This window comes from Anopheles arabiensis, chromosome 2 (assembly GCF_016920715.1).
Source record: "Anopheles arabiensis isolate DONGOLA chromosome 2, AaraD3, whole genome shotgun sequence".
Taxonomy (NCBI): Eukaryota; Metazoa; Arthropoda; class Insecta; order Diptera; family Culicidae; genus Anopheles; species Anopheles arabiensis.
Window position 1 is genome coordinate 110,575,935 of NC_053517.1, and position 25,563 is coordinate 110,601,497.

A 25,563-nucleotide genomic window follows, 5' to 3' on the forward strand; every position below is an offset into this window, starting at 1 on the left:
GTCTCTGCTTTTGTGGTTCTCAGTGTGGTTGGAAATTCTCACGAGGGTATAATGCTACTTAGAAAATAATTTAAGGGAATAGTGTATTGTGTTAGGCACCATTAGCACGTTTCTGTAAGATTGTAGTTTGTGGTGGTGAGGTGATAACGAAGCCAAATATTTTGCCAAACATAAACAAACTTACGGAAGACACAGCAGAAGAAAACATGAAAACGGTGAACCAATTCTTCACCTTGATTGCTAATTGTAACTGCGAAATCTAGCATCTCTGTTTATTGGGAGGATTTTATTCTTTCATTTCCTTCATTATCATCTCTATTCTTCTTGCCAGTAAAACTGAACCGAATAATCGTACATTTACCCCGTTGGATGGAAAAATCAATCCTCCTCCCTCAGCTCGAATGTTTGGTAACAGCACCTGCCTATGTGCGAAGAATGCAGAGAAAAAGGCAGCACAGAACGATTCGAACGGTAAATTGCTCGCTCGCGGGATCGCTCCTCTACGCCCAAGGATCGGTTGATTGATCTTCACGTCTTCCCCCCTCCGGATCGGATTAATCGATCGGCCACCGTTTCCAGGTGGGGCGTTGAATCGGCCCACTTTGAGCCAGACCAGGAAGTCTACGCTTAGGTCAAAGTGCCCCAGTGTGTGAGTGCCTTCCAAAGGTGTTGTGTTTTTGCAGCTTTTCTACCCAAAATGCAGGCTCTAGTAGGCGGCGGCGGTTGATATGGGTGTAATGGAATAAAAACAACAACGCGCAACACATCCGGCCCCTACGGAGAGCCAGATCCGGGCCAGATGGGGCGAAAGAATTGAAATCAAATTCCTCCTCCCTCGCGCCCGAAAACACTTCCTCCCTCCCCAAAATAAGGTGGAAGGCGTTATAATTATAATTCACAGCGCCAGAGGGCAGAGCAGAGCAGAGCAGCCAGCTTCGCAAGCGTGATTACGTGTTTTTTTCTTCTTCTTTTCGGTCGATGGTGTGAGGTACGATTTCTCGGTGCCGCCAACAGGAGGGTTCCGTTAGAATCGGATTGGGCTTTCGGTGGATGTACACGGAGTAAAGCACACACACCGGCGGTGGACGCAGGCACCGTTGAGTGTAGTTAGAGTACAGCAGTATTTTCATGCTTTTTTTTGGGAAGGGGTACGAGTTTTGCCCCTTGGTGGCACACACTTCAGGGAAAAGGGCTGGGTGGGCGGCGGTGATCGATAAAACTTGGTCTATTTTCGAAGCGCTTTTTTCCCCCTCTGGTACTGTCGGGCATGGCTCGACTTTTCGGGGGGGCTTTCTTGAAGCTCATCCTGGGGGAGAAGCGATTGACGGCCTCAATTTGTGTACGGTTCCGTTCGTTTCGTTCGTACAGTCGTTCGTTCGGTTCGTGCCCAAATTACGGGCCTCCCAATCAAGGGTTTATGTGAAATCGATTGCGACTAAATATGTAATCCGGGGCTGGAGGGAGTAGCAGAGGGGTGGTATAGTTTGTTTTTATATACCTTCATTACTTGGCCCCACAAGCACTACGGCGTTGACCAACTTGAGCACTTCAATTCATTCATCCCTCCGTGCAACAACAACAACAGCTCAGCAGTGACCGTGGCCATCGAGTTTCTAGGTCTGATGGTCCCATTTCTGGGCCACCACTCTGGACTGGGTGTCGGATGGAAAGTCATGAAATGCATAATAAATAAGCCTAATGGTTGAGTTGTGTTGTGTTGTGTTGTGCCTTCGAATTTAATGCGAGTCACCACAACCACGCACACACAATAACTGAAGGTTGTTGGTGCATTGAAATGCGATTAGGAAAGCGACCGATGCGATGGCATTCGATCAAAGATGGGATTTCCCATCGAACATCGGGGCTTTTTGACTACATTGTAACAATATTGTCAACGGGACGGTTTATAAAGGGGACTTTTAATGTGTTTTAGATCGTTCTATCCATTACAAGTTCGTTTCTTAATCCAATTTTTGAAAAGTAGTTTGATAACAGCACTGTGATCTCTGAATTATGAGAACCATTTCTCGATTTCTCTGCCTCATTAAACGATTAGCTTTCAACAACCCTCAGAGCGAAGGAATTTAATAAGATCCTATAATGATTTAATCCTCTCCTACTACCCAACGAGGGCGAGAAACCATTTTTCTTAATGGTTTAATTTTTGTTTTTCATCCCTTATCTCGGTGTTCAGCAAAAGTGTTGTGCTTCGGTCGGCTCTCGGTTTTCGGTTGCTCGATTGCGGCAGAGTTTTGGGAGGCCTGGGACCGGAAGGTTAATGGACCGAACGGGGTTAAACTCGTTCGCACTGGCATTATTGGCAGAAAATTGGCAAAGGCACACACACACAGAAGTGTGTTTCCACAGCCAGTTTCATTGTGCCGGAGCAGTTTCTCACAAGCGCGCCCATTTTCGCGTCTGCATTTCTTCTGTTCACGCGCGGGAAATTGAGCCAAAAGAAGGAAATACATATGTATTGGCAGATCTCTAAAGGGAGGAAGGTTTTGAAGGCGAAGCGGCTGCTGCTGCTGCTGCTGCTGTTGCTGGTGGTCTCTTGGAGCTCCGCCAAGGGGCAGAGAAAGGTTAATCGATTACTTTTGTTGCCACCGCATTGCAGCCCATGCTTTCCTCCTGCAGCGGCGGCAACGGTAGTTTTTTTTCTTAGCGTTTTTTTGTTAATAGTTTGCTTTTGTGTTTGGTGCATTTTTTGTTCTCCTCTCCTCACCACATCCCTCATCCAACCTTTTCTTCAGTTTCTCGTTGGCTGTGTATGGGCGAGATTTTTCCCAGCTCAAATTAGCCCTCACTAACAAGCGGCGGCGGCACAGCAGCTGGGAGACTCCACGAGATGCAATTTGGAAGTGGGTTGGAGTTTCATTGCTCTCGGCTGTGTTTTCCCTGCATAAAAAGGGCTTACCTCTGCGCTATCGCGGGCCCTGTAACCTCTCAACCTGCTAATTACCGTGCCTATACAATATAGATCGACGGGGTGGAGCGCGGATTCCGTTTCCTCACTGTGTTTATGACCCTTCGCGTGTGCCGAGATGGGGACGCGCTTCTTGAGGTAGCCCTGGTAATTGCATGATATTATTGCTGCGTGTTGTTGCACTCTTTTTGGAGGGAAAACCTGAAACCTCCAACGCTACCGATCGGGATAAAAAATCTCATCGAACTCCTCCTTCTTTACAACGCCCTCCAAAAACCTACGCCCACACGAGGCAGGGGACACACGGCGATGCTGATGGGGGTCGTTGCACCTACTACTACTGTCAGACACAATTCCTGCCGCGTCCGGGAGAAGAAAGCACAGGGAGAGAGGCAAGCTAATCAGAAGGGAACGTGCTGGTGGAAGTGTAGAAAATCTACACAGTGTAGATCAAAATTACTTTCACCCTTGGTTTGTGTGTTGGCTGGCTGACTGGCTGGCTGTGTGGCAATAGACACTTTTGCATTGGGGAAAGAGGCCCTTTATTTTTGCCGCTCCATCACACCCCCTCCCTTCTCGGTGGGTGTCCCGTCCAGTCCTTTCTCTTTCAGCATAACTTTGTAGCATAACGAACAAACCCCGAGAGCCGCGCGCGTGCCTTTTGGCTCGGTTCTTTGTTTCTCCGCTTCTGGAGGTGCGCTGGTGATATAAGGCCGCTGATACGTCATAGAGCCGAGACTTGCGGCAGCAGCAACAGCTTTACCGCCCCAACAGTTATGCGAGAAAAGGGTATGATGGACTGAACGCGCCCGATAAGATCGCTAATTTTGTTGATACATCTCTTGTGCGCGCCGAGGAACGGTGTCGAAGTTGCCGCTGTCCAAACGATAGTGGGTCTGTGGAGATGTAGCGAAGGAAAGGGATTATGTTACCTGCTGCTGCAATGCTACGATCGACAACGGATAGAAGGTGTTGTGTGTGATTAAGGGCCTTTTCTGTGTGTGTGTTTCTGGCGATGAAATGTGTTTAGGGAAAATAACTAGGAATCTGTTTTGCAGATTGATTTCAACTTTGTAAGAACTTTGAAGGCAACATTATGCATAGTTCAAGTAGCTGGTTATGTCATGCAAATGGTTCCGAACAATGTAGTTCACGAAACGCTTCTCGATTATTGTTGTGAACCAAACCCATAAGAAAGACGTCAACAAACACTCCTTTCACTGTGAGGACCTTACACAGTTGATAAGCCTCACAGCTTCAAAGTATTTTTTATCACCATTTTTCTTCCAATACTGCTGCAACCGACTGGTGTTGAGTGTGTGTATGTCGATTAGCTGAAAACGAAAGCACGTACGCCAGAAAGTCAATTTAAACCCGACCCAACCGGCGACCAGCAAGCCTAACGTGGCTGCAGTGGCTGGCAACGGGCAACTGTGTGTGTTATGCCGCAGCGCGGCTCTACAGCAGGATATTATATCCACCGTTCGCGCTAGACGGGAGCGAGTGAGAGCGAAAGGACAAAACAGCAAGGGCGGGCTGGTTTTGGATCTTCGTCCCAAACAGTGTGTGGAGCACGCGTGAGTGAACGCCCTTATGGGGTGGCAGGTTACCCTTATGCTATCGATAAAATATATGATAATTGGATTGTCGCAACGAGTACGGGCCAACCGTCCCCAGTCCTTCGAATACCAGTCGTGTCATTCGTTTCCTCCGACCAGGGAAGAGGAGAAAGGTTGTCCATGTGGGTCGAGCCGTTTGCAGGATTCTCTCTGCCTTTCTCTCTCTCTTTTCCTGTGTATGTCCTGGTTTTGTATCCCAAGTCCAAGTCAATGACGACGGCTACAACGCTACTGCTGCTAAACCATCCCTGCCCGAGGTCGCACCCGCCCGGAGGTATTAGTTATTCTGACACCGTATGCAGTTTTTGGGTCGAGTTACAAATTCTTTCCGCCTTCTTTTTGTCATGCTTCGAGGGTTTAGAAATCGTACATGAAAGAGTAAAAGAGCATATGTTTTAGCATGACGAAGAATGTCTTTACATACTGCAACACGGGAATGAAACTCTACTACCGAGCAGACGATGATTCTGCCTCTTAGTTGGGGATGGAATGTGAATTACGTTCTTTTCCATAACACATACACTCTCTCTCGAAAGCTTTTTGTTTGAAGTGGAATGTACACAACATTAGTATACACACGGTGTCGGAGGAAAAAACGAGACATCCTTACGTACGCAACGAGTTGATCATCCTCAGGTTCTCCGGGTGGGCTGTGCTGATGAGAGCGCCTCTACTGGCAGTGGGGAGCTGTAATGAGCAAATCTAATTACCAGCTTTGCTCCGTGACCTGGAAGTGTTTAAATTGCACCGTATCGCTGTTGTGAGATGAGAACTTGCGGAGAAGGAGCTTGCCAGCTTGAACCTGCGGATGCATTAAAACCTGTCTTACGGAGGATAAGCGCACAATATTCTTCATCATTAACACCATGAAACAGTGATCCTGTTTCCCAACACGTTACCAAAGTCCAAAAAGAGGTGCGTGCAGATCGCGACATGATTTGAATACGATTTGTGTACTACTGATTTGCTAAGTCGGGTGGTGCATCGTAACACGCAGCGAAGCTCCTGGCAGGAGTTCTTCATTAGCGAAGGCATCGGTTTATTTTTTCATCCTCTTGCGCACAACTCCACGCTCGCTCTGCACGCCCTGTTGTTGTCCACAAGTGTATCATGAGGTTTTTTTTTTTGTTGTAGGCGACTAGGGGAAAGAAAAAGCGAAAGTGGGCACCCCGAAGAGCATGAAACCGGCTCTCACTCCCACGGATTCGGATTGCCATTCGCAGCAGGAAGGCGCGACGGTACGACATCCCGAACGTCGTCTCCACACCCGCGTGCGCTTCGTCGTCTGTTTGTCGAAGAAGATTGGCAAAACGATCCCGGGGTTGGAGCAATTTATCGAACGTTAATCGATTTAAGGTTCAATCGGATGCAATCTGCTGCCGCGTGGATGAATACTTTGTGTCGCCCTCGTGACTGTGGTGTCGTAGTCACTCGTAGGCACAGCAGGCGATGGCACTGCTCTTCAACTTCCAGAGCATGTTTGCCGTCTGGCTTTGAGGAGAGTTCTGGCGTCTGGAGAGTTGAGGGAGCTTATGAACGATGTTTGGGTCATTAGTGACCGGTAGTCTGTGTCTTGGAGCTCACGTTCCGCAGTGGCGTGCAAGAATGTAATATGAAGATTCGGTGAGTCTTGTCAAACCCCTTTTGGGACATTAAAACGTTTCCGCAAGTTGTCGAACTGGCGGGTGCCTCCGATAACCCGGCACCGGATGCGTTCTAACTGCGTTGACTGTTGACACAACGCGCGCGCATATCTTTCGTTATCTGGTGGCCTATCGTCGATTTGACTCCCGAACCAAACTCCTAGTGTGGTGTGCCACTAGGTAGTTCGCTTCACCATAAGCTTCATTTAGTTCGACTTTGGTTCTTACGCCGCACGGGATGCTTTCTACTGCTTAGTGGAGATGTTGGAATCGTAGCAATAAATGGTACTTTATTGTGTTTGAACAGAAAAAAGTGTTTTGTAGGTCATCAGAAAGTGAAATATAAAGCATACCAGTGTTTGTGTGTTATCACACTTCCGGTGCATCGAAGACGAGATGCATTTTTCAATCGCCGAGTGATCAACAGTCTTACATTTTGTTGTGGAACGATTTGTGGAATTTAAATCGATGTAAATCGCATTTCTGCTCAGTTGCGTGTTACTCCACAATATCTGAAATGAAACTTCGAACGCTTCGACTAAAGTGACAACGATCAGAACTGTAATGGAAAAGGAAATTGGCCCCAACGTTCGGAAAAAGTGTTTTCATTTGTGTTTATTTCCACTGACTTCTCGCACTCTCTCTCTCCATCTCTCTCTTTGCCTGCAACCATAGCCAACTACCGGAAATGAAACTTATTGACACATGCACACACGCTGTACAACCCATAGCACATGGGTTTGGCGTGTTCGGGTGCAATTTTCACATGATCTCTATCTCTCGCGTGTGTGTGTAATGGAGTAAAGCGCGCTTGCAAAACCTCAACACATTTCCTCCAGGGACGGCGGTGTACGGCAAATCCTCCTTCACACACGATAAAGTTTCAACCAAACCGCCGAACAGACCAGAACGGACAAAACTGTGGGATTGTTGGGGGAAAAAAGCACGCGAAAATAAACAATTACAAGCAGATCAAACAACAAGACTCGCATTGCACGATGTGTTTTGTGTTGATTGTGTGTTGTGGTAACGCTTCATTAGAAGCAGCTCAGGCGCTCCCTAGCTGGCTGGCTGTCTGGCTGGCTGGCTAGTAGCAATAATGTATAGGATCGGCGGTACCACCAACCGCGGGGGGCAATGTTTGGTAATGGCGCACGAGATAAGATAACATTTGCTCTGATAAAGACGTCCACCTGCAATAGCATTCTCACGTGGGGCTATAGAGACAACAACGCGTTGTATTTGGGATGGAAGCCAGACATTCATTTCGATCTCGTATTATTGGAGCTGTCGATTATGTTAGAATTCGTTTGGTGCCTTTTTGGACACACACACTGACTGTCACTCTCCCATGTCTGTATTGCACAACGAAATATGGGTATGCTGTGTGGCTAGTTGCTAAGTGTGGCAGACACCCACCACCAGCCCTGTGCTCTGTTCGGATACAACCGGTACGGTCTTTAACACCTCTGCGTGAAGAAACCGAAAAGGACGGGTTTTTTTGTTGTTGTTGCTTGCGATCACCACCTCTCACGTTCTTCCTTCGCACGCGCGCGCCGTCGTCGTCGCCGTGGCCGTGAATGGGTGCGAAGGCTGGCCGCGATGGCAATGGCCAGAAATGGCGTTCGAGGGCAAGGACCGGAATTTTGCGCTGGTCTTTTTGTTGTACCTCCACGCTTCTTCCTCCCTGCGGTGGTGTAGAGCAGCCCCATGCGCAGATACGCAAAGTTGCGCAAACGACGGTGACGATCCTTCTCCTCATCCACCTACTGCAAGCGGGCGGGCGTGCGTTTGCGCGCGCGTGTTGGCATGCGCGAAGATCGCGTGCACCACTTGTGGGCTTGTATGGGAAGTATGGGAGGGACGCCACCGCATCTCCATCTGCCTGTCTGTGTCCCCTTATATGTCGCTCGAGACACCGATCCGATCGCTGGGATGCTCCACGCCTCCGTTCGTTTGCCGGCTCACATTATGCATTCAAAGCACACACACGCGCGAGAGATGTCGACGGTCCCCAAACACACAAACCAGGGTGGACAAGACGGGCGCGTGCTTCTTCAAGAGTGAAATGGCATTTGGCGCATCGTTTGGCGCGCAAAAGCAGCAGGATTTGAGTTTGAATAAAACGGGGGCAGACTAATCTTGTTCAACTCGCTGGAGTGATAGGCGAGCGGGCGGGCACTGCTTTTACTCAACTCTCCTCCTCCACACGATCGGCGGGGGTGAACGATCGTTGACAAACGATCCACCGGAAGAGAGTAATTAGCAGTGGAATGAGTGAATGAATTCCAAAACCCTCGTCGCGCCCTCTCTAGCCTAGGTACTCAGTAGTCCGCCCCCCGCCATCAATCAGGCTCAATTGAATCGGGCCAAATTGCATCCGCCAAACTATGGTGCGCCGGAGGACCTCCACGATCGCGCAAAAGCGCGTGCAAATGCCAATGTTCAAGCCACAATACCACAAGCTCTCTGCAGCATAATAACTCGCCGTAACGACCAAAACCTACACACGGTTAGGCTTTTTGACGCCCGCTTTCGGTGTGTTTCTGATTGAACTTTTCATCGTGATTACCCCCGCAGCTAGCTATCCGCTCATTTGGCTTGGTGTGGCCCGTCGCTTTGGGGGATTTTTGTTTTTGGCAGCGACCGAGACAGAGAGCGCACCAATCGCCGTCGGAACTTTGGGGTTTTAGTTCCGCACCCCGCTGCTGTGGGCTGCAAAGTGTAGGAATGTCTATTTTATGAGACATGATTTATTGTCTCGGTGAAAGGGGAATTGGACCGCGGGAAGCACAGACTACTCTGGAGACTGTGTACCAAGCAAAAAAAAAAAAAAACAAAAAATCCCTGTATGAGTTGCGCGCTAAACTATTAAACCAAACCCCCGTTGGTTAGGTGGATTCCACTAATCTCCTAGCAGCATGGCAGGGAAGTCACTTTCACTTTCCTTGGGGGGGAGAGCGATCGACATTAGTCTGCGATTGGTCGTCCGTTCCGGGATCTATTCACCTCGGCGGTGATTGTGGTGGTGATGGTGGTGAGATGATTATGCCCATTAGTCAACCACCAGTAGCAACTCTTTATTGGTTGTGGCTGATAGGAAGCATACGGTTGGGATTATCGCCATACAGAGACGCACTAAAATAAGACGCAAGCGATCGTGCGTGCGGTGGCATATGAGATTAATGAGTAATCTGGTGTGGGTTTAGCAGCAGAAAAGGTGCGCGTGAACATTTGCCTTCAATCTAACCCTGTTAACGCGTCATTTGTCACGTTTCTTCCCCTGCCAAGGATGTCCATAAACATCCCTCGGGGGGATGGGGATGCACAGCTTTAAATATACATAATCAATTAAACTTTGGCTCGAGATAAACTTGCTCCTCCGAGCGCCGAATGCCTAATGAGACACGATATGCCATTTTTGCCTTAATGGAACAAGGGGAACGCCTTACCCGGATAGCCATGAAGTTGTGTTCGTGTCCACTTCACCATGCACAGAGTCACTTTGCTCGGGACGCCTCCGGGCATATCCGCACCGAGACGACGACGTGCAACGTGTGTCGGACGGTCCGAAATTTGGGATGTTGAACAATCTGTTTGGCAGTTTTGCTTTGTTTCAATCAAGCATCCTATGCTCGTACTCTCTTTCCCTCTCTCTCTCGCTCTCTCTCCATCACTGTCATGGCGGGGATCAGGAACAAAGTGAAAGTTTTATGCGAACGTCTATGCTATGTTCGCCCCCTTTTTTTGTTGGTTAACGTCTCATTCTTTGCCGCATAAAATTGGCATACAAACGCACACAAAGCTACAGTGTCTGTGCCTGTGGTTTGGCCATTTTTCCCATTTAGCTTTCAGGATATCGGCCGGCTTTGTTATTTCTACCACCCGCAGATCGTCCGTCAGACCACCGAGCGGGGGTGATGGTGAGTCGCCGGAAAAGCAAGAATAGACTTTGCAAACACCGTTTCGCCTCCCACACGAACCTTCCTAATGAAGGATTGATGATGACGACAATGAAACAAACACAATCGGAAAGAAAGTAAAAGTTTGATAGAATTTGCTTTTGTGCCTTTCGACGAAAGTTTTTGCTAGATGTGTGGGTGTTGGTAATTGCGTGATGGCGTGATTTGCATAATTGTCAGCTAGCTTACTGTTGATTGTGAGGCTTTAAGGTCGGAGTTGATGGAAAGGGTGTCAATTGGAAGCTTTTGCTCGAAACAGATGAAATAGTGCATAAGATCATTATCATACACTTATCAGATATCGATTAGATGATAAACTAACCAAACCAAACGCAACAAACCCAAGTGACTCAAGCTTTACTCAATGACTCACGGAACCCCACCCCCTGCAGCTTCGATTGTGCATCGCACGTTTTTGCCACACAATCGGGCTCTGTTGCTTCCCATGCTGTGTGATGATGCACTTGCGCCATACCCAGCTGGGAGGAGAGGGCCCGCACGTTGCATGTTTCATGTTTTAGCACGTTTTTTTCCTTCCATCCTTCGTCCGTTGGTCTGTTTTCTTACCTCTTTCCTGCACTGCGTAAGTCGGCGTAAGTTACACAATTGCGAGCAAAACTATCTTCTCTGGTGTAGTGGCAATCCCGGATCGGAAATGTCACTAACCGGCTCCGCTCGCTTCTTTTATCTGTGTGTGTGTGTATTTGCGGAGATCAATTAATAGACATTAAGGGAGTGCCACACGCACTGCCACAACAGACGCTGCAGCTGCGTCAACCTGTACATCTCACACCCTCTTTCCGCTACTCCACGGGATGTATCATGCCTGTGTGGACGCGGGTAGACCGATCTTCTAATGAGACATAATGTAATCGGTTTGTTGGAGCATTTCCGGTATTTTACACGGCGGCACACCAGCAGGGAAAACGAGTTGAACCGACCGACAGGGCAAGGGAGTAAGTGTGTGCTGGCTGGTCACTGCTGCGTGTCATGGCTCGAAAAGTGAAACTAATAATTTCTGGAGCTCAAGTCAAGCCTCATCAAACCGGCACGTGCATTCCCAGCGAACGATGACGAGACACACGGGGGTTTGTGTGCACAAGTGCATCCGGGTTCCGGGTTCAGAGACAGAAAAAGGGAGAGAGATAGAGAGAGTGAGCACGAGAGAACCAATGTGCAGCAGTGATCCAGCGCAAGTGATTTAATTTCGATATAAATAGCAAACAGTTCCTCTCTTGCCCTGGCTGCTCCGGCTGGCCCTCTCGGAACGGCTTTTTTCACCCATTTTCTCATCTCCACGGCAAACTAAACCACCGTTACCGCCCAGGGCTTTTGGGGTCCGTCGGTAGTGTGTGGTGGTGGTGCATGTTACGTCGCAGTGTGTGCATGTGAAAAGCGCGACTTACAACGCAATACGCGACCGAGAAACGCACGTAGTGTCGTACAGCGCGCGCACTTATGTGTGTGTGTGTCGGTGTACAGTGTGCTCTAAAAAACATTGACACATGGCTAAACGTAAAGTCACCACACTGATACAGTTTCAGCAAAACAAAACCAAGTGAGAATAAAAGAGCGAGAGTGTGAGACAGAGAGACAGAGTAAAAAGTAAATCAAGCAGCAAAGCTAACTGCACACACTACTCCCGGGGCGGGGAGAGCAGTGTTTGTGAAACAACCCCAAAAGAAGGGCACCACATTCTGTCCGCACACACAACAGCAGCAGCAGCAGCAGCAATAACAACAAAAAACCCTCCCATGGCACTGTACATAACGGACTACAACAACCGCTATCGGAAGCGGCGACGGAGCCGCGTGTTCAGCACCTGCGTCAGTGCGGCCGTCGTCGAAAAGGTAACGGAACAGTCCCGGGCAGACACACAAACGCGGAGCGCTGCTAGATCGCCCGTCGGTTCCAATCTTTTCCCGATTAATGCGCGCCCCACTCGTGCTCTCCTGCACCATCCAGATGCCTTTTTCCGATGTAGCTAATTCGCGCTAGATGACGCCGGTTCTCGCGTGACGGCGAGACATTTTGAACCCCAAAATTCATTCCCTTAGCCCGCTCCACACTGCTCTCAGCTCGCTGTATCTTCGCTGTTTTCTCACGCTCAATTCAAATTCGCCATCTCCCCTCCCCAAATAGCAACGGCTGAAGCGCTTCAGGTCGAAGGAAATAATGGTCTTTATCTTTTGCGTCTCAAACGCGCATTTTCATTTGATGGTCAGTTTGCGGGTACACAGAGATAAGTCGCGCGCACCTTCCACGGTATCATCCACTAGGCTCCGTGTGTCCAGGTCATACTTAATCTGCTAATTTGGTAGCGCTTTATTGTGGTAACGTGATCATACACCCCCCAAAAGAAACAAAAAAAAAACCGAGCCTCCAAAAGGTGGTGGACAGAGTGGTCGTTGGGGCAGCCAACAGTAAGCAACACAATCATTTCCGCTTGGTGTAAATTGGTGGTCGCTTTTTCTGCCTTCTTTTTGTTCCCCCCGTTTTCGCTCCTTTCTAACGATCCGGTGAATATAAAGCAAATTTGTTTTGACGTGACTGCTGACTTTCATTGCGATTGTTGGAGAGCATGAAAATGGCCGGACGTGTTCGGCGAATCGTCTTTTTGAATTGGCGATTATCTTTATCGAACTGCTCATGTAAGGAGAGCTTGAAAACTGATATTTATTTGGCACGTGTGTCTGTTTTTCCATCATTTTCTCGGTAGAATATGTTTGAATAAATGAGCTAATTTGATTGTAATTATTCACCCACGCAAAACCTTATTATTACAAAATCGCTACCGTTTGTAGGTGCCCGAAATGGATATTCAATTTTTTCCCCCTTTTTATAGTCGAACTGCACCCACCACCATCCTAACACACACACTGTGGTGCCATTGCGTCAGTACATAAATATCACTTTCCATCCGGGACATTCGTTCCTGAGGTTTATGCGTGTTCGGTTCGGTTCGTATTGCGACGATCGCACGGCAGGTGATGCCACACACACAACACACACCACCATCGAGTTTTGCTACATGAATATGGAAATGTGGTACATTTATGCAAAAATTTCCAAAACGTTCTCCGGATCCGGACCGCGCGGATCCGGTGGGAGACAGTTTTCCCCGCCAGGTTGTGGAATAAATAATGTCTCGCCTCGGAAATTCCATCCCAATCGCTCGGTGCTCGCGCTGTTGTGGTCGTTGTTCGTAAATATGGTGCAGCAGATAACTTTTACCGAGCATCCCATTCCTCTTCCGAACGTGTGTGTTTTCCCTGTCGTATCCCTGTTGCGTGTACTAATAGAATGCTACTAGAACCTTCTGCTTGTGGGTACACTTAAATGAAATTTAGTGTCCTTACTCCAACCACTAAAAAGCCAGCTGGCCCGAGAGGGGCCAGCCAGCCGAACGGTGTGATTTATTTGGCGACCAACTCTAGATGTCACTTTCACGGTCATTTTGGTCCTTTTTTGGTGCCTCCAGATGAAATGTATGCTACCGCAAACAGCAAGAAGCTGCGACGGAACACGGGAACAGTAGCTTTCTTTTCCACTTGGTGGCGGTGTCATCATGCTTCAAGAATCATGCTCTTGCTGGCTGCGGTCCGCGACATTTAGCGGAGGAAAAGTTTCACCATTTATCTTGCGAATTGGTGTCCGCGGAACGTCTTGGGATGACAAATTATTATTCTCTCATATCCCCGCCCAACTCTCATGTCTCTCAACAACGACAAAAACTAAACATCAACAATGCAGCGAAGCAGAAACACTTGCCCGGCGCCCCACTCGGGTCGCGAAGAATCAAGTTCAAGTTCGGCGCTTGAGTCGATTTTTCGCCGAAGCTCGGCGTAAGATGGGGACAGACCGATAAGAGGTTTTCACAGTACAAGAGCAGAAGCTCAGCGAACCGGTACATCAGCGCACTACATCCATCACGCTTGTGCGTAGTAAGCAACTGCTGTGTGTCGTTGTTGTGCGGTCAAGTAGTGCACAAATCGTGTTCAATCAGCCCGCCTGTAGATCTCTTCTCCCCGGCTCCAAACAATTCGCTAGAGATAGAGACGTAGTACACTTTTTTAAGCGCTCTTTTTATTGTTGTTTGTTTTCCATTGCGTACACCCGATATCTTCTAACCTTCATCTTTCGTTTTTCTATCCTTTACGGCAAACCTGCAGGGCGATTACATCAAGCATCCCGTGCTGTACGAGCTGAGCCACAAGTACGGCCTGCCGGACAATGTGTCCGAGCAGCTGCTGCCGGACCGGCTGGAGGAGATCAAGGAGGCGATCCGGCGTGAGATCCGCAAGGAGCTCAAGATCAAGGAGGGCGCCGAGAAGCTGCGCGAGGTCGCGACGGATCGCCGCTCGCTGTCCGACGTGGCCTCGATCGTGAAGAAAAGCAATAACAAGCTGGCCGAGCTCAAGTCGGAGCTGCACGAGCTGGAAAGCCAAATCATCCTCACACAGGGCAACAGTGTCAGCAACAATGGTGGCCACGGTATGTATCCTCAATCAAGAGTAACTAGAAGGGAATAGGTATGGTTGGGAAGAGAGAAGACATAAGAGTTTTGGCCTGTATGTGCCTTAATTAATGCGTAATTTGATTCGATGTGGAGTTTTACACTTGATAGTGCCTAAAACGCCCTATAGTATGCAATCCGCTCGACAAAGGGCGGCTTTTTTAATTTTTAGCCTTGTGTGTTGTCCTCTTTTGACAGTTACAAGGTCTCTTCCCTATTGAAATGTAATGCAATGCAACTCTAGCTAAACACATCAACCGTTTAATGACACATCTAAGTTCCAAAAAGAGAGAACTCTGACAAATCTGAAACAAACGGAACCCGAATGTAATGAGTATACCTGTGTGATACTGCTGTGTAGTACTACAATATCGCACCGACCGTGTGTCGGCACATGCAGAGCTAACAAGTGGAACAATAATCTCATCTACGATTTCAACACCGACTCATGTTTCTCAGCTGCTTTGTAATGAAACACCCACAACAACGTTCCGATGCTTTGCCGCCCCCTCCGCGCCCGCGTGTGTGCAGTTGATAAATCCATCGAAGTTGTTGACAAAACGCATCGCCCAAAACGCTTGACAGGCGCCATATGTGTGTAACAAGCGGGACAAATGTTTGGCCCGTGGTTATTACATTGCTTCGTGGAAAATGGAGGAGGCCGGACCGACTAGTACACCATCGTAAAACGAGGCATTTTTTATAGCAAATGATCGTGTTTTTGCCTGCGCGTAGGAGGGTGGAAATACACAGAGAGAGTACTTTAGCTATTTATAATTATTATAAAAGACACCCGTCGAACAAGACGGGTCCCAGAACACGACAAATTGGAAACCTGTAGCTAACCGGTACGAATGTGCAACCGAGAGATACCGCGAGGTCGACGGAATAAAACAAATGCGACAGTTTATTAAGCCTGCCCCGGTAGTGCACGACGAGCGTGGAAATGGTGATGGTTGTGTATTGGCTCAATGTGTAGGAGTTTTCCACTTGCCTTGGTGTTTGTTCCAACGCTGCTCTCCTTGGCAATGGTACACACTTCTCGGTCGAAGAAAGCCGGAGATTAATGGTAATCTCCAGAATCTGCGCAATACCCTTTCGCTCACGGAGGGGACATCTGTGCAGCTCGTTGAACGGGTGTGTGCGCGCACCATTAAAGCCAGTTGTTCGTGAACGTTCCGGCCGCTGGTAGTGGCGTGTGATTCTGAACAAAGCGACGACAAGACGAACGTAGCCATGCAATCGGATGCAAGAGGTTCGTGAACACAGTGTCACTGCGCCGTGATGGTGGTGTTGGAGTGTGCTGATCTTGAAACAGAAGAATCTAAAGGAGGGAAAGGAAAATTTGAGACAAAACGGTCTCCCGAAAAAACAAATATGGGAAGCTGATTTATTGCAAACGCTTGATCATTCGCATTCGTCACGTTTGACTTCATGACGGTGGGCCGTTTCTCTGTGTGTACTGGGTTGTGGCGTTGAGGAGTGCATTGGTAGTACCCCAAGGGACAGAAATAGAAGAGAGTCAAATCATTTGCCTACCAACCCCCTCGCTGAGAGTCGGGTCGTGTTGGATAAAGGACGCTGTAACGGATGTCTCAGTGCATCTTCGGTCGGGTTTGTGTTCAGTTGATAGGATAAAGTTGGTGGAATTTCGGTGAGTTATCTTTCGCTTCAACGCAATCCTCCGTACTGTTGCAATCAATACCAAAATGCTTCATACCAGCCAGAGTGTATATGTGTGTGTATGTTTGTGTAATTATCAGTGCGAAGAAATTCCCTAAAATACAGTTTTGAATTCCGTACGCCGCCCAGCTATGGCAGCGTTACCCAACGAATGCGTTTTCACATCGACGGGAGATTGCGTCGGAAATACCGTACCCGTAAACGTATCTCTGGCCCAGTGCCAACCCAGTTGGTATCCGCGGGCAACAATGAATGGGTTTTCCTCGCTTGCGTATCGAATGAGCATTATTCCCCTGCTCACAACGGACCACCTCCCTTCCAAAGGGTGACTTTAAAAGTAGTGGTTTGAGTAGTGACCGAGATTGAGTTATTAGGTACTTGCAATATGCAAGACCAGGGTTGGCCGGGGGTTTGCCGATTATGGTGCAGTTTTATCAACTTCTTCCAGATCCACGCCCTTTATAGATATGATAGAAGCACTTTTTTTTCTCTCTTCCAAAAATAAAGCTCCATTGGGGGGAGATGTATCGATTCCGAGTCCTCTCCATCTCCACCCCTACTACTACACTCGGTGAAGGGGTGTAATCATGCGAACGATTGCACGAAAGGGAAATTGAAGCAAGTGAAATGCAGCCGAGTGAAATGTTACACATGCATGCATAATGGCCAACCAGCAGTGGTTGATGATCGGGCATGGACAGTGTACAGTAGCGGCACAGGGCACCTCTATCTGGCTGGCTTCCAGCTCTACAGCAAACGAACCAGACAGTAGCGGGGCAGTGCAGCTAAAACATTAGGAAAAAAAACTTCCGAAGCAAAAAAAAGGAAACATCACACAAGAATTGGCGGAAAATGGGTTTAAAAGCAAACAAAAGAAAACTGTTTACCGGCTGTGTAATGTGCTTTTTTTCCTTCCTTTTGTCTGCTTGCATACGTAACAAATCTACATACTACCCGTTCGCCGTGTACTCAATTGCATTTCCCCCCCTTCCCTCCAACTGTACGGAATGAAAGAGAGCGCCAAACAGACCCGAGCGGCGTATTAGGCGTAAAGAAAATTCCCCACTCCAACAAGGGTGTGCCATCGCCCCGCCGTGTGCGTGGTGGAAAACTGGGGAGGAAAACTCTGTATGTGTGTTGGTTGGTGGTCGAAGGTAAAGTCGAAACAATAATCCAATTATAAATAATTCCAACATTTTCCTCCATTACTCAGCGCGAACACGAGTGCCAAGCACTCAATCCAACCAACCCACACACCCACCCAGCTGGTCTTTCTCTCTCTCTCTCTCTCTCACCCGGTTCCCACCGGAATAGGAAAGAATAAGTGGCCAGGGGTTGCACTTACGAGATCGCTTACACAACGCGTCGATGATTGTAGTGTGGTTGTCTCTCTATCGCGCTCATTGTTGTGATTATTGATTATGCATTAACTTTATAAAAGTATTATCACATTTCATCCTCCGTGTGGACGACCACATGGTGGCTATTGAACTTACCCGGGGTAGCGTGTTTGTGCTCTTTGAGTTTCTCTTTCTCACTTCTTGAAGAATCGTTCGATGTTGGTGCGGTACTAAATTTAATCCATTAGACAATATGTGGCACATTCCGTGCCGTTCGTAAGGCAAGTGACCACTGGCAAAAGTGTGTAAAAAATTGCTGAGAAAGAGAGCATGGGGATGAAATGTGTTTGTGCTGGGTATCAATCGTGACCCATTGCGAGTCACACTCTTGACCCAGTGAACTTGTTTTCATTCTTAATGTTCAAACAAAGCCCAGTTTATGGGTGTTTTTCTTAAGCAACTCGTTCAGGCACAAGAAAAACAATTCAAACAGAATGATGTGAACTCTCTCCCTAACGCAAGCATTTTTGTTCTCATTTCGCAGATCCAATCCTGTCCACCGTCATCCCGAGCGGGCCAGAGTTTACCGCCAACGATAAGCTGCTCATATCGCTCGAGAAGCAGCTCAGCATTGAGACGAAGGTGAAAAACGGCGCCGAAAACATGATCCAATCCATCTCCAGCGGACACCACGGTCGTGATAAGAAGCTACTGGCCGAGGCACATCAGATGCTGGCCGACTCGAAGGCGAAAATCGAATACCTCCGGCTGAAGATACTGAAGGTGCGCCAGAACAAGCTCAGCAGCAAGGGCTCGGAGGAGAATGGCGGCGAGTCGGCAAACGCGGCCAAACAGCCGCAGGAGCTGGAAACGTCGCTGGACGATCGCATCGAGGAGCTGCGCCACCGGCTGCGGATCGAGGCGGCCGTTGTGGACGGTGCGAAGAACGTTATCCGCACGCTCCAGAGTACAAAGACAATCGACAAAAAGGCCCTGCAAGAGGTACGTGCCGGGGGAGAGTCCCTTGGAATGGTTTTATTTTGTAGATGTGTTTTGTTACAATTTTAGGCTCCTTACAAACAATTTCATCTGTCAAACGTTTCGCGCTGTGTCACGCGTGTGGTGCGGGCTGTCTTAAAAATTGATTGATTTAGCGCTGAACAACGAACCAATTTCTAGATAATACTGCAAAAGCACTCTGGAACCATCTCGCTGTGTCAGTGTCTTATCTTAGGGCGCCGTTCGAAATGTGTCCACGAGATTGCATTGGAATCTTCATCAGACACCGTTACTATGCTCCGCTTTTATTGTACCTTAGCCTTACGAGACGATTTGAACACCTTTCGGTAGGCGAACCTTAACACCAGCTTAAACACCTTGAACACTACGTAAAGGATGGCGACCAGGAACGCAATCACATCCAGCGATTCATGCTGGAAGAAGTTCATATCGGCGCCCGGGTAGTGCAACTGCGGTGCGCCCCGATGCCGTGCGACATACTCCACCCAATAGCAGGCGAGATCCATGGCACTCTGCGGTCGGTCACGATACAGCTCAGAAATGGCTTTCGCCCGCTCGGCAAATCGATGCTCGCGCACCATAATGTTGACCGCACGCGAAAACGTACGCTCGTCCAGCTGCTTGTAGTCCACCTGCATCGCCACGCCGTCGTCGATCATGGACTGGATGTTTTGGTGCTGCTCGGCAAAGATGGGAATGCCCAGCACCGGCACACCGTGGTACTTGGCCTCGGCCATACCGCCCAGACCGCCGTGCGAGATGAACAGCTTAACGTTCGGATGCGCCAGCACGTCGTCCTGCGGCAGCCACGCTTTCGACAGCACGTTCGGGGGCGCGTTCGGAATGTGGTCGCTCTCCCACTTCCACAGCACGCGTTGCTTGAGCTGCGCGAAGGTTTTCAATATCGCGTCCAGCTTCGCCTGCGGAAGATCGGCCGATTTGAGGTTCGACCCGAGACAGAAGTACACGACACCGTGCTCGCCGGCACCGTCAAGCCACTCGCGGATGTCCTCGGGCAGTGGGTCCGGTTTGGCTTTGATTTGCAGTCCGCCCACCTCTACCACGTTGGGCAGGTAGGGGCGCGGTGTAGCCTGCGAGAAGTGTGTGTTGAGCAGCACGAGCGAAACATTGCGCCGCACGTCCGCATACGATGGGTAGCGACCGGGCGGGAAGAACTGTTCGTAGTACGACGTCTGCACGTAATCCGACACAGCGGTGATCACATTTTCGACACCGGCAAAGAGGAAGTTTTTGACCCGGCCTGCAAAATCCAACGCCCCTCTGCCACCGACCATGATAGCCGGGACCGTTGCGACCGCACGCGGGTTACCGACAAAGTCGGCTGTCATTTTTGTCAAGCCGGCCGAAAACAGCACCACCGTTGGGGCGTTAAAGTGCGGCCCAGTTGGGTAGTTGGGCACCGGTTTCGAAAGCTTGAACGGGCTCACCATCGTGACCTATGAGGGGGAAGCGATTGGATGGGAGCATTAGCTAATGGAACTGTTTCTCCTCTAGAGACACTCTACTTACGTCATGACCGCGCGCAGCCAAACCCTTCAGTAGTGCCTGCCCGACGAGTACATGCGATCGGCCCGAACTGGGATAGATGCACAGGATTCGGTACGCTTCTAGCTGCGCAAAACAGCAGCACAATACCACCCAAGCAATAGCAACACCTTGTGAGAGCTTCATTCTCACTACCGTTCTAGCGAACACTTGATTCTCATCTGCAACTGCTCGGTCATATGGCGTCTTAAGAGAGTGTCGACAGAGGTTGACTTTTAATCAATGGGGTGGTAGTTGTGTAGCATTGTCGACAACGCGCTATCAGTCCATGAATGGAATCTCGCTTTAGAATAGCGTAGTTTGCACAGATACACCCATGCGTGGGTCAAGCTACACTGGAACTGCAGCACCTTTTGTTAAATCAAGTGTAGACGTGTATGTGTGCACGATGTTTCCCTAATGGTACTCAACACGATCTTGATGAGCTTTACGATCAAGCGTCAACACTCGCATTGAAATTTTGCAATCTCATCGCCCGTCGTGGTGGTTGTTTGCCCGTTGGTATCAAGCTAACGATAAGATAACTCCAACATACCAACTGGCATACTGGGTACATACTGATGTGAATGTTTCGTCATTTATTTTGTGCGTTTGTGTATATCAAACCTGTACCTGTGTGGTATTTAAATTACAAATGTGAATGCCAATCAGCAGTGGTTATGTTAATCTAAGCTTTTTTCTGCTTGTTCTTCGTTTTCTGATCGCTTTTTGCTCCACCGAACAAAGCACGCTTAAGTTTTCTCCCTATAAGTACAACCGCCTTGTAGACGATATAAAGCACGCCAATTATAAATGCATACACATCCAGCAGAGCCAGCTGGAACGCGTTCAAATCGGCACCTTGATAGTGTAGATGCGGTGCCCCATGATGCCGGATGACGTACTCGATCCAATAGACGCCGGTTTCGAGCGCTCCCATCGGACGATCTTTGTACAGCAAGGCACGCCCCTGCACCTGCTCGCGGTACTTCGGATCACGAAGCACTTCCTGCACCACACCGCTCAGCAATGGCTCCGTTAGCTCGTCGAAGCTCACCGAAAGGCCCCACCCTTCCTTCACGACTTGCGCCACATTACTGTCCTGATCTCCGAACATGGGAATACCGACGATCGGCACACCGTGGTACATCGCCTCGCTAATACTGCCCAGGCCACCGTGCGTGACAAACAGTTTCAGGTTCGGGTGTGCCAGAATCGCATCCTGCGGCAACCACTTGCCAATGAAAACGTTCGACGGGCGGTTTGGCATCTCGTCATGGTCCCATTTCCAAATGACTCGCTGCTTCAATCCCCGAATCATGCCCAGGATCGCATCCAGCTTGTCCTGCCGCAAGTTGGAGCTGCGTAGATTCGATCCAAAGCTTATGAAGATGGCTCCATCCCGACCGGCACCGTCCAGGAATTGCTGCAAATCCTGTGCCATTGGATCGGGCTTGACGTTGATCTGGATGCCTCCCACCTCGACCATGTTGGGCAGGTAAGGTCTCGGTACAGTTTGCGTAAAGTGTGTGTTGAGCAACACTAACGAAACATTGCGTATTGCATCGTCATAGCTTCGGAAGCCCTTTTCGGCGGGGAAGTTTGATCTAAAAGAGAGAAAGCATTCATTGGTTAATCATTGTTTGAAGCATTTGGTGTGCAAAATCGATTGCCCTTACTCGTAGTACGGCATCTCCTTGTATCTTAGGTACGTCAGCATGATCTTTTCAACGCCATTGATGAGAGTGTTTGCGACCCGATCGAAGAATGTCATCGGATTACGCTGACCCAACATCATGTGCGGCACGGCGGCAACTTCGACCGGATTGCCCACATAGTTGGTCAGACCGGAACCGGCGGCAGAGAAGTAGAGAACCGTCGGACAACGGAACAGCTCCCCGACGCCAATCACGAAACTGTTCATGAAGAAGCCAACCAGTGCCAGATCGAACTGCTCTTCTCGCGCCAGTCGAAGAAGCTCCGGAGAATTAAGCGTAACATTGGAGGCATCATGTGTTACTCGCAAGATCTTCGGGAACAGCTTCATCATATTGCGACTGCCGCCCTGCATAAAGTCGCTCATGATGGTCGAAAAGGCGTCCTCGATCGGTATGTACACATCCCGGTAGTTCTTCGGCGGCTTCTTCAAGGGAAACGCACTAACCATTGTAACCTTTTTATTGCGTGTGTGCAGACGAGATGCGAAAGGGAATTAGCAGCTTGAAGTGTTGTGCTAGCCGGGATACAACTTCTTACCTCATGTCCACGGTGTGCCAGCTCCTTCAGTAGGGCTTGCGCTCCCAGCACATGCGACTTGCTGGCCGTCGGAAAGACGCACACAATTTTTGCTGACTCAGCGTGACCAATCACCAGCAGGGTCGCTAACAAACCCATGCTGAAGGTCACCATCAGTCTCGTCATTATATCGTTGCCTTTTCGTTTCATCTTCTCTCACCCTCTGCGGGGAGGGGGGTTAGAATATCACCAAACGCAAACACACGGACGCGCTCTTAGCACTACGATCGCGAACAAACGACTGAAACCGCACCGGGCGATGAGTGATGGTTTTAAGCCGTTCGATCCAGAGCGTATGATGATGATATGTGTGTGCGGGAGCTTCCTGGTGGGGAGCTTCTTGAAAAGACATGCAGATAATCGTCCACACTTTTGTTCATGGTCACAATCGCCAAACGTTAGGTCAACTTCTTGACGCTCCTCTGCCTCTTTCTCAAGTCGACCGATAAACCAATGCACGGTATACCCACATACACAGTTGTTTTGAATGTGTGCAAGATAAACATGCTTGTCGCTCACAGTGCGCTACACATACAGGCTCACGACGCGTTTTTGCATACATCAATAAGCGATAGACGTTGGACGCCCAGAGTGAAGCCAGCATCTAATTGGGCATATTACAAGTGTGGATGTTTCATGTTTGGCTCCCATCCAACAGAGATTATCTGACAAACGCTTCATGCTACTAGCGGTGGCGCCTTCACACACATTTTTGCGACGTAATCTGACCGATTAGCACCACCATGCTTGAAATCCCTTGGCGGTATTGGTTAGCTTGTTGTATTCTGCCTCGGTGTAGGTTATACCAGTCGAACCGGTCGTTATGACGTCACCCTTGAAACATATTAGAGACATCATTAATGTGTTGCTGTGGTAACGTTTACTTGAAATACGTTGATCACGATCACGTCTTCTCGTTGCTTGCTTTTGTGCTTGAATGATGATCTTTGATGGCGGATCTTGGGAATGTGAACACATTTGTTCCTTTTGCAATTCTTCAATCCCTCGGGTTCTTTAACTTTTTAAAGAATTTTTCTACACTTGATCACATTTTGATTAGTAGTTATAAAACGGAACCACCGGCGAAAGTCACTGAACTGTTCTGATGATGGCATCGCTTCGAAGCGGCCCTGTGACCGACGACCCCATTCGTACGACTCGCATGTGCGCGCTACTCGAACCGAAACACGATCCTTGCCCGCGATCACCCGCCAACGTGGGTCCGAGTGCGTATTTCAACCGACGTAACCACCACCACCACCACCAGCCCTGCCCTGCTGTTCCATTTCACCGCTCGGTGGGATTTATTTTTGACGTTTCGTCGTCGCGTAGGTTGAAAAAGTGAAACCTTTTCCTCGCTCTAAGCGACAGTGGTCACGCAGTAGAGGTGGTGGTGGAAATTGGCAACAAAAGAACGAAAAAACCACACAAAACATGCTGTTTGTGTGTGTATGTGTGCTGTACGTGTCGTGATGTTTCCAACCGGCGCACGGCTCGGTCCCCCAGTAAGCGGATGGCGCTAGTGGTCCGTGGTTTAAGCAAGAAGCTGGCCGACCCGAACGCGCCAATAATCTTGCGTGTGTGTGTTGTTTTGTGCGTGCAGTAGGAATAAAAGTTAAAGGTGTCGGTTAGGGAGATGGAAGACGACGGCGGATGTCGTCCTGGCCAGCTGGAGGAATCAAACCATCAACAAGCAGCAAGGAGTCGGACGAAAAAGTGCAGTCACAGTCACAACCACAAACATCACCATCATCATCAGCACCATCACCACCATCATCATCATCATCACAATCATCATAACAACCACGTGGAGGAGGTTCAGACGGATCAGGAGCAACAGCAGCAACAGCGTCACCGCCATCACGATCGTCGACATCACAAATGTCAGCATCGGCGGCAAAGATCGGCATCGGAGGTTAGTTTCGTGATCCGCCATGTCCGTGTCCGTGGTTTTGTTGCAAATTTACGCAGAGAGAGTGCAAGTTTTCCGCTAAAGCCGTTGCAAATATTGCTGAGAGTTGGCTTAAAAATAGCGCCACTTCCGCCATTCATTGAAAATTCAACGGGAGAGAAGGAGAGAGTGAAGACACTCATGGTCTACCACCAAAAACCTGTGAATGGTGGTAGGTCTGTCTGTATCCTGCAGGCAGCAATACACGCACACCTGTATGTGATTGTTGTTCTTGCTATTTCCTTCGCGTGTTGAAGGTGGATTAAGGAGTTCAAAAATAGTTTCGCGTTTTAAAATAAAATTACGTTTTTTCGGCGGAAATGAAAAGCATTCAAATGCAATAGGATGAGTTGCATTTAATTTCCTGCTCCTCGCCAAATATCCTTGGGACGTGGTGGACATTTTGCGATCAACAGCAGCGCAGAGTGTCCCCATTTGCTGTGTAGTTTGGATGTGCTCTTGTTACGTCCCTTAAGCGTGCACATGTTTGTTCACTACCTCCTCCTGCGTATTACGAAATCGAACGAACGCATTTTAAACAATGACCAAATAACTACATACACACACAAAACATAGACCCCGTTAGTCTAGAAGCTACTCGTTGATCTCTCCGCTTTGAGACGCGATCTTCCATCCCAGAATGTGTACGGTTACTGATAATATTTATTCGTTTTGCTTCGGGTGGAAGCAGCGTTCCTTTTCTTCGCGTCTGTTTGTGCATATGTTAACGAGCAAAGATGTCTAGCGTGTTGTGTATGGATGCTAGCATGTGTTTATGCTAGCAGACAACTCTAGACGTGGTGCCTTGACCGTTGTCGTAGTCCAACCGAAAGGGATGAAGGAAGTATGTCTCGCGGTTGCGCTTGTTTTATCGTCTGTCGCTTAGTTGAGGCAATCGTGTATGAGGCACATCACCCGATTGGCAAACGCGTAAATAGTGGATCGTTTTTGTTCCTGTTGATTTACCGTGTTTTGGACCGGATCAATGGAATGGACCGGACAATTCCAAGAAAACTAGTGCCCTCGTGGGTATCCAGAATAATCTGTTCATGCTGCTGCTTTA

At 48.8% G+C, this 25,563-nt stretch overlaps 3 protein-coding genes across 7 annotated transcripts in view; 1 reads left to right on the forward strand and 2 right to left on the reverse strand.

Moving 5' to 3' along the window:
• Positions 1-25,563, forward strand: part of LOC120897508 (serine/threonine-protein kinase N) — a 61,915-nt gene that overhangs the window by 21,981 nt on the left and 14,371 nt on the right. For 3 of the 5 annotated variants that reach the window (XM_040302461.1, XM_040302459.1, XM_040302463.1), the window contains 2 exons: positions 14,323-14,644; positions 18,234-18,691. In XM_040302461.1, coding sequence (XP_040158395.1) covers positions 14,323-14,644; positions 18,234-18,691 — 780 coding nt within the window. Of the gene's footprint in view, positions 1-11,759; positions 12,001-14,322; positions 14,645-15,797; positions 15,922-18,233; positions 18,692-25,563 lie in introns of those variants that run through there. The other 2 variants (XM_040302460.1, XM_040302462.1) reach the window with 2 other exon arrangements.
• LOC120897513 (UDP-glucosyltransferase 2-like) lies at positions 18,693-20,447 on the reverse strand. The gene is made up of 2 exons (XM_040302466.1): positions 20,240-20,447; positions 18,693-20,166 (listed from the first exon to the last, which is right to left on the reverse strand). Exons 1-2 carry the CDS (start codon positions 20,399-20,401, stop codon positions 18,994-18,996), a joined length of 1,335 nt encoding a protein of 444 aa, XP_040158400.1. The 5' UTR covers positions 20,402-20,447; the 3' UTR covers positions 18,693-18,993.
• On the reverse strand, positions 20,830-22,791 carry LOC120897512 (UDP-glucosyltransferase 2-like). The gene is made up of 3 exons (XM_040302465.1): positions 22,511-22,791; positions 21,934-22,427; positions 20,830-21,861 (listed from the first exon to the last, which is right to left on the reverse strand). Exons 1-3 carry the CDS (start codon positions 22,697-22,699, stop codon positions 20,943-20,945), a joined length of 1,602 nt encoding a protein of 533 aa, XP_040158399.1. The 5' UTR covers positions 22,700-22,791; the 3' UTR covers positions 20,830-20,942.